Source organism: Sinocyclocheilus rhinocerous, unplaced genomic scaffold (assembly GCF_001515625.1).
Source record: "Sinocyclocheilus rhinocerous isolate Xijiao unplaced genomic scaffold, SAMN03320098_v1.1 scaffold153, whole genome shotgun sequence".
Taxonomy (NCBI): Eukaryota; Metazoa; Chordata; class Actinopteri; order Cypriniformes; family Cyprinidae; genus Sinocyclocheilus; species Sinocyclocheilus rhinocerous.
In genome coordinates this window covers 3,426,959-3,436,325 of record NW_015660878.1, presented here as the reverse complement: position 1 = coordinate 3,436,325, position 9,367 = coordinate 3,426,959, and the positions used below count along the sequence as shown (strand labels likewise).

General features: G+C 38.1%; 2 protein-coding genes across 7 annotated transcripts in view; both read left to right on the top strand.

Moving 5' to 3' along the window:
- The window catches only part of LOC107725662 (serine-threonine kinase receptor-associated protein-like), a 17,770-nt gene extending 14,007 nt beyond the window's left edge, over positions 1-3,763 (top strand). For all 3 annotated transcript variants that reach the window (XM_016535014.1, XM_016535013.1, XM_016535012.1), the window contains exons 8-10: positions 1,495-1,631; positions 1,746-1,895; positions 3,076-3,763. In XM_016535014.1, the coding sequence (XP_016390500.1) occupies positions 1,495-1,631; positions 1,746-1,895; positions 3,076-3,137 (349 nt within the window). In that variant the 3' untranslated portion in view covers positions 3,138-3,763. The remainder of the gene's footprint in view (positions 1-1,494; positions 1,632-1,745; positions 1,896-3,075) is intronic.
- Positions 3,764-4,115: 352 nt separating this feature from the next.
- The window catches only part of LOC107725605 (lamina-associated polypeptide 2-like), a 21,011-nt gene continuing 15,759 nt past the window's right edge, over positions 4,116-9,367 (top strand). For all 4 annotated transcript variants that reach the window (XM_016534930.1, XM_016534928.1, XM_016534929.1 and 1 more), the window contains exon 1: positions 4,116-4,418. In XM_016534930.1, the coding sequence (XP_016390416.1) occupies positions 4,182-4,418 (237 nt within the window). In that variant the 5' untranslated portion in view covers positions 4,116-4,181. The remainder of the gene's footprint in view (positions 4,419-9,367) is intronic.

The window sequence follows — 9,367 nt, the reverse complement described above, 5'->3', positions numbered from 1 at the left end:
TACATACGTAACCGAGACATTCCCTTTCAGTCAGTCACGTTCGACGTTACGTCAGTCGTGACTGACGAATTGGGATCCGTATGGAAAACGCCACTATTGCTGACCCCCTCCAGTGCCCTGCGAAGGCCGGCAAGTCCCCCCACACCAGTTGGGGCGGAAGAAGGACAGGGCTTAGGCAGAGGTGTCCGCGACTGCTGTTCCGAACAGTGGGATATTGGATAACACTGGGAAAGCGTACCCAAGTAGGGGAACGCTACGGAAGCCACATCCTGCGTATAGGAGGTATCATGTGGAGGTACACATATGGACTGGCCATAGGGCAGTACTACATATGGGAGTCCCTGCGGTAGACTCAGCCCGCCTGGGGTGAGATGACTACGCAGCAGAGATGGCAGAGAACGTCTGCCAGGGAAAGACACAGGCTTACCGTGAGGGGAGCCGTACCATGGAATAATACTTTTTACTTTTTACTTTTAGTCATTTAGCAGACGCTTTTATCCAAAGCGACTTACAAATAAGAAAAAGTAATTAAAACGAAAAGCTAAAAGCTTTTAAGAAAATAAAAGAAATTAAATAAAAATGACAAATGCATACAACAACATTTCAAAACTAAAACATTTAAATGAAAACAAAAAATAAAGCTAAAAACAATTCAAAAATATTAAAAGAACAAAAGGTATGAGTATAATAATGATTCTAACATAACACTAAGCCAAACACCAAAAAACAACTACATATGTGTATGTACAGCCACACACATATACATATACATGTACATATATATATAAATACATTCAATATATATATATATATATATATATATATATATATATTATTTCATTTCCATTTGTATTTGTTGAAGTACTGAAATAACTCAAATTAAATAAAAGTAAAACTTAATAAAAAGCCTATATAGACATAATAAAAAAACTAATAAAATGACAACATGACTACAACTGTAACTAAAACTAAAATAGATAACTAATACAAATCAAACTACATTAGTTTATCAGTAATCCTAAAAAAATAACACTGAGGCAAACACACATGCTAAAATAACAACAACTTACTGACACATAGTAAGAAATAGTTTATAAAAACCTGAAACAGAAGTGGAAAGAGGAGAGATAAAAAGCGATACTTATGTCCTTTGCCGGTGTCGTCGCACGGTAGAGTCGATGGTCTTTACACTCTTCGGTCTTCACACGACCGCGACCGCTTCCGCGGTAAACTAAGCTTCTTTTTAATTAGTAAAACTCAAATTGAATTCAGCTGGACACACTTTCCTGTTTATCCCAACAAATGGCCAAGCAAAGCGCACAACACTGACAAGGTACGCGATACAGTACGAGACCAAACGCCATTTCAGCACGTCTCGTGGATTGCCTACAAGCTGTCATTTCATGCAAATATTACCTTGCAGACTAAGTCAGACAAAAACATGTCCTTAAAATTTACTGACAGCTGAATATCAAATGGTTTCTGTTTTTTTAGTTTGGATTTGATTAAGGCTGTGGATGCCCCTGCATCTATTCACTCTGCCTCACTGCATCCTGAGAAAGATTTCTTTGTGGCTGGAGGAGATGACTTCAAACTTTACAAATATGACTACACAACCAAAGAGGAAATGGGTAGGAATATAGTCGCTTAGTTAATGTAATTAACTACATTATAAAAAAAGCAAAGCTTATTATAGATTGGCTCATGAATATATATTTATTTGTTTAAGTTTGTCTCTCTTTCAGAGTCATATAAGGGTCACTTCGGGCCCATACACTGTGTGCGGTTTAGCCCTGATGGAGAGCTGTATGCCAGTGGCTCAGAGGATGGCACTCTGCGTCTGTGGCAGACAGCTGTAGGCAAAACATACGGCCTGTGGAAATGTGTCCTGCCTGGTGAGTTTACATAGATAGTGTCAAGACAGTTAGCATGTAGGGCTGCACAAGTGGTTGAATTAAAACCGAAATTGCGATATTGCTTAGTGCAATTTAATTAAATATATGCATGCCACTGCGTTCTTTTACACGCAAACAAGCTCATAATCCAGTGTTTTCAGTGTCTTTAAACAGCTCAGTTTGCAGTAAATGCTACTCTGAGCTTGCGTTGCTTAAAACATATATTTTGGAACACAATGCTCCAAACTTCTTTCCAAACTTGTAATGAGAACTTGAGAAGCGCTTGTAAACTCACTGTTGTCAACAAAATAGAAGTTTCAAGGGCTCTCTGCAGTAAAAGCTTGGTGGTTTAACATATCAAAATGAAGAAATTAAGACTATTTATTACTAAAGAAATATTACCAAAAAAGCTTTTATTAGTAGTAGTAATAGTAGCAATATATTTATCTTTAATACTCCTATTTTTATTTTACAGTTAAATATTACAATAGTAAAGTTACTTATTTTTTAGTGTTTTATTTAATAAAAATAGTTATTCTTAATATCATTAAATAAAATTATATTTTATTATTTATTATTTTATAGCCATTGATATATAATCACAAGATTGAGTCAATCATGCAGCCCTACATATAAGCTGAGCAAAAGTTTTAATCACAATTTTTATCTGAAAAAATGGCAATTCTATTTTGTTTCCCCGCCCAAATCGTGCAGCCCTATTAGCATGTATATATGCATGATTCAAAAAGATGTAGACTTTATTTCTGAAAGCCTAAACTATAAATACATGATCAGTCTAATACGTTTCTATCAATTAACCAAAAGAAAAGCTTGATGGCAAATATAACAATGCCATATAAGCACTAAGTCCAGCAGAATTCCAGCACTGTCGTTAGATTTTGAAAGGCTTATGACCGATGTCACTGCCTTTACTACAGCGATTAGCTGACAAGTGGCTTGTTTTGCCTCTCATTTGCATGAAGAATTGCTCTTTCCGCTCTGCTGTCATACCTACAATATCTGGCACGATCCTGCCTTGCCTGTTCATCAATAATTCAATACTAAATCAATTATTTTATCAGCAATTTTCTATTTGAAAGTGCCAGGTCAGGAAAAGGCTTCATATGTGGCCTTGTGTATCGGATTCTGTACCCTACACTAAAATCTCTGCCCCTTTCAGAGGAGCTGTCATCAGAGAACTCTGAAGCGCTGTACTGCCCTCCAGCAGAGATCAAGGCCTGATTTGGGAGAGAAAGAGGGAGACAATGAGGCAAAGGAGGAGAGATCACGACACGGGAGAGGTCAGGGGACAGAATGGGTCAAGGAAACCACACCCCAGCAAAGTGCTGTGCCACCAACCTTCTTCACATGAGACGGACCGCATTGCCGAGCGTGGAGACAAACCAACACGCATATACACATTGTGGAAATGAGCATCATGAGACGGCGGTAGAGCTGAGAGCGCTAGTTCAAATGCTAATCCTCCAGCTGCCTGCTCTTTCTTTGATACCCATGATACACCAGTCAGCTCTTTCATAAGCGGTCGGTTTCTGCAGCACTGTGATCACTTTGGTTAAGATTGTTTTGGTTTTTTTGGTGTTACAACATGTGCTTTCAGTACATTTTGTTTGTTAATGCAAGAGCTCAATCTTCAGTTTGATAACATCTCTCAGCGGAAGTGCTCCTGAGGAACGTGTTATTCAGATGTTTATCAATAGTAGTGTGAATTTGTGGTAAATGTTTTCCATGACAGCCTGGGAAATACGTAAACATATAAAGCTTAAAAGTGACTTAAGTTCTTTAATAATTTTGTCTTTGGTTGCAACATATGTTGTATCATTTGGCCAATAAAATGATGACATACCTTTATTAAATTGAATGTTTTTCTTTGTGTTTTTTATTAATCAGAAAATATAAGTCTTTATTTCAAAACATTACAAATAACTTAATACTGTGATATTCTTCACTTCAATTACCCATTAGTCCACCAGTAGAGGCCTTTCATTTCTAGTGTAATTTTAAAATAATTTTTCGTCCTCCTTTATTTCCACCGCAACATTTATTTTACATTCGAAGGAATTTTTGGAATTTGGTAAGTGAATCTCTTATAACCAAGTGGTTCAACCCGTCTATTTATCGCCAGTGATTTTAAATAGTCTAACATCCAATCAGAGCGCTTCTTTCTGCGGAGCGCGTCCAATAGGGGTCTCTCTCCTAAGATGGTCACTGATCCCATAAAAGAAATCGGTCTCAGCCAGCGATAGTGTCCTGCTCAAGCCAACAGACATGTCGGAATTTCTGGAGGACCCGTCTGTGCTCACTAAAGATAAGCTCAAAAGTGCACTGCTGGCCCATAATGTGGTTCTGCCGAACGGCGAACAGAAGAAGGATGTATACGTACAGCTGTACTTGAAGAATCTGACCGCGCAAAACAAAAAGAGCAGCGGCTCTCCAGATGTCTTCTCCAGCGACGAGGAACTGCCTCCAGCCCCCGTGCTCTCCAACCGTAGCCGCTCTGGCAGGGTGGGTTGCTTGATCTTCCTTGGTTTGGAAATGCTTGCTTTGTTTTGGCTGGTTATTTGATTTGCATGTAAAATGAATCAAATCGAGTTGATGCAATTCGCTGTTTCGAATTTTATCTGTTGTATCATGTCGTGCGTTCTAAAGGCGTGCTTGTTAGAGTCAAATGAAGAGGTTAGGATTATCAGAGTAAATAAATGTCATAAGTGTCCGGTTTGCCCGTGCACATGCCTCACAAATGAAAACAAACCGGCATGGCCAACTTTTACTATGGTGTCCGGTTCGTGAACGAATCAATCGTTCTTTTTGAGTTGGACCATTTCAGTGAATCAATTGAGTTGGATTACAAAACAGGTCTGTATGATTCGTTCGCGAAAAGAGAATTAGTAGAATAGGAAAAGTGTTGCACATGTGTCGTATTGAAAATATTTTTTATGAATTTTATCACACTCTCGACATAATAACGTTAGTTGATTTTAATGAGTAGTATTAGATTAAAACGTGCAGTAATAGCTACATTTAGCCAAGGATTGAGAATGTTTTTACCATTTAATCACTTGCATTATATTTAAGTTCTAAATGACTTCTTATGAGCTGAATCACAGCTGCAAGTAACGTTACCCTAATTGGTCTCTTGGAATTACAATAAAAGCCCTTAAGATATAATCAAAACACGTATAATTAATCAAATATGTAGTCTGAACAGCAGAATGTATTTATTGCTTTATTTGAACGCTTATTGTAATATTATTTCTTGCAGAAATTTCAGGCATCACATTTATACGCAGTGCCTTGAAAGAATCATTTTTTAGAACGGGTTTAAAGCTGACTGTTCGAAAGAACCGATTCGAACGCTACTTCCTATTACCGGGCGACAATTTCCCGCGTAAATGTGTCGGTCTGATTCATAGATTTAAATTTCAATCAAGTGTTTAAAATCCATTTAAAATTATAAATGCATGACTTGCAGAGATTATAACGTGTCGGAAATCTTACACTGCTATATGTAATCCCCGTTTCACATCTGTTTTAGGCGTGTCCATTCAAGTCACAGGAAACGTAAAAGCCCCAGCTTTATTATGAATACTTCAGGGAAGATCCATGCTGTGGAAATTTTTACCTATAGCATACCATAGCAATTTGATTTGTTTTGCAATGTATCTAAATCTGGTGATGTTGCTAGTCCTTGGCATTTCATGAATAATGCTGAAGTGATGAAACACCTGTTCTTAGAGAGGTGGGAGTGTTTCCCCATTTCTCCATATTTGGGAGTGTTTCCCCATTTCTCCATATTTGTTACTCATTTTAATACCCATAGCTATTTCAATACATAATACGGCCTGTCTGCACTTGAATAAGCACAGTGTGCTTGTAAGTTATATCTTTTTTTCAGTTTTTTTTTCATCAGGTATGAGGGTGTCTGTTGTTGCCATTATTTATACAGATTTCAGATTAAATACTACAAGTTAAGTTAGTTTTGGTTATTCAGCCTTAGAGGTCGACCGATTGATCGACGGGCCGATTATGGGCATTTTTAAATTAATCTGCATCGGCTGATTGTACTGCAAATTAGGCCGATTTATAGGCAGGCGCATGTGGGGCATCTAAGCTAGGGTGACCATATTTTAGTTTCGTGGGTGGGGTTTCGCCTAAAAGTATATGTAGCAAGTTTTTTTTTTGTGTGTTTGTTTGTTTAGTTTTTATAATAAATAAAAAGAAAGCAAGTAGTTAGAATAGAAAACGAATAGGGAATGCTAGTGCTAGAGGGTCATTTTTAAATAAAAATAAAACCAGTCAATAGAACAGAAAAATAATAGATAATGCTTGTGTTAGAATGTCATTATTTATAATAAATAAAAAGAAAATAAGTAGAAAGAATAGAGAATGTAGGGTTGTGCGATAGTATCGTGTATCGACGATAGCACATGTCTTTGTCGATAGTCCAAACGATATTAAGTGAGTGAAGTGAAGTGACATGTGGCCAAGTATGGTGATCCATACTCGGAATTAGTGCTCTGCATTTATCCCATCCAAAGTGCACACACACAGCAGTGAACACACACACACCGTGAACACACACCCGGAGCAGTGGGCAGCCTTTTTTTTTTACTGCGGCGCCCGGGGAGCAGTCGGGGGTTCGGTGCCTTGCTCAAGGGCACCTCAGTCATGGTATTGAAGGTGGGTGAGAGCGCTGTACATTCACCCCCCCCACCTACAATCCCTGCCGGATCGGAGACTCGAACTCGCAACCTTTGGGTTTCGAGTCCGACTCTCTAACCATTAGGCCACGACTTCCCTTTAGGCTCATTCTTCTATAAATGTATTAAATTATTATTATTAGGCGGCCTATTATACTTCGGCTATTATCAAATTGCCCCGCTATTTCACTTAAGCACCGCATTTCACACTCGCGCAAATGAGGATTAGAGCCTGTAGCCGGTGAAGGAGTCTCCAACCACAAACACAGATGTACATCGTCTGCTGATATAAGTTATTTCATTGCATTTTAACAAGTAATCTGAACAGCCTTTATATGTGCAGTATTTTAACCGAGCCCTCACTAACTGAGTTTAACACCACAGTTATGTTAGAATGCATTTCCTTCTTGTTTCTGTGGCGGTGCGTCGGGCTCATCATGGGGCGCACGGTCCTGAGTGCTGTATGACTGATGTATCTGTTCAATTTAACTTTACTTCAAATTAGGGATATGCCGGTATCAAATTATCATGTTGCGATTAATTGCTAATGCTTTTATCACGGTATACGGTGCGCACGCATCTTTCACGCAGCATACAGTGGTGTTGTGCATTTTCAAATGTTGATGGGAAAAGTATTCTTAAAATGCATTCAAAATTCTAAATAATTTGTAATATAATTATTCACGGTATTTAGAAGTGCCCAGGATAACAATATCGTGCATATTCATTACCGTGATATATCGCATTGCCGAAAACCGGCACAAGTCTACTTCAAATATATGAACTTACCTGTTTTAAATACATTTATATTTAACGTTCGTTTATGTCCAATGTGTTAAACTGTTGGTTTTTAAATAAATCTACTTTTGATTTTCACCGTTGACTGCAGCCCTTTTAGACTGATAACTTCCGTGCTCTGATGCGGCAAACTTGTCACAGGACGTGCGGTCCTAATAGCGATGTATGACTGTTGTATCCGAATATATATGAAATAGCTGTTTTAAATATTTTTATATTTAACATGTTAGTTTATCAGTATGTTTAAAAGTATAGCCTATTATTTCGATTATTGGTGCTTTCATAGGCTCTCTCTCGCTCGCCCACGCGGTTTAAAACACCACATAGTTATGAAAATAGCCTAAGTACAGAGAGTCTCTCTCTTGCCCCCACCCACCCATGCATGCACGCACATTAATACCGTGTATTGGCGATCTCACGGGCTGGCGATATGAAGATTTGAAAAATGACCATATTGCCCAACACTAAAAGAATGCTACCGTTAAAGACTTTTTTTTTTTCTTCTTTTTCTTTTGAAATAAAACCAGTAGTTAGAATAGAAATAGAATATAGAGTGCAAATGTTAGAGGGTCAATTTTTTTTTATAAAAAAACAAGCAGATAAAATTAGAATTAGCATTATAATAGAGAGTGCTAGAGTTAGAGAGGGTCAATTGAAGATGAAAGAGATGTGTTTTCAGCTGTTTCTTGAAAATGATTAAGGACTCCGCTGCTTGGATTGAGTTGGGCAGGTCATTCCACCAGGGGGGAACAGTTAATGTAAAAGTCCATGAAAGTTTTATCATAGGTAGAATGCAAAATGTTTCAATACAAGCATTTCAGTCAAATGTAATTTATGCAATATTTCAAACTTTTAACCCACTTGGGAAAATCAACCCATGGCAACGGTTTAAAAGTAGCCCAATTCTGTGGAAAAAAACGAGGACTTGGCAACCCTGCATCCAACAAGAGCTCCAGGAGTCAGCTTTGACTGATCACAGGTCGAGAATAAGGAGAGATGACTGACAAGACCATGCTGGAGTATTTGCTGCTCAACAGATCCTGAACTCATTGACAAATATCTGATCTTGTAAGATGTGCTCGATATTCATAGAGTGCATGTGATCGCGAAATCGAAAGTGAACGTGAACGGCACGAACGCTCATTCAAAAGGGATTTTAAATACTGAGAACGGCTCCCTGATGCGGCAAAATGATATACAATATTAGAATGTTTAAAGGAGTGAATACGAAAATCGCGGGAGCGAAACACATGTTGCGGGAGCAGGCGGCAATGGTCAGATTCAGCGGGAGCGAGATTAAGAAAACAGCCAAATCCCGGACATTTTGGGCGATAAAGAAATCCCAGCTGGACGCATTTTTTTTTAGGTCCAAAAAGAGGACATGTCTGGGGAAAGAATCAGAATCAGAAAGAGCTTTATTGCCAAGTATGTTTGCACATACAAGGAATTTGTTATAGTGTCACAAGCTTCCAGTACACGGAGACAACAACAAAATTAAAATAATAATAATAATAATAATAATAAAATAATAAAAATAAGATGTGAATAAAATACACATGCATAAATATAAACCACAAAAAAAGAATAAATTGTATGTACAGGTGTGCTATAGATAGAATAGGAATAGAATAAAATAAAATAAAATAAAGTTGTAGGGATGTACTAGGATTTAGGGTGATAAATAAGTATAAGGTTATTGCACATACTTTAATTGCACAATGGGAGAACATTAACTGTTCATGAGGTAGATTGCCTGGGGAAAGAAACTGTTCTTGTGCCTGGCTGTCCTGGTATTCGGTGCTCTGTAACACCGACCAGATGGCAAAAGTTCAAAAAGGAGATGGCTTGGGGGAGAAGGGCTCAGAAAATCACTCTGGATCCATCACATCCAAGACATCTCCTTTTTGAACTTTTGCCATCTGGTCGGCGTTACAGAGCACCGAATACCAGGACAGC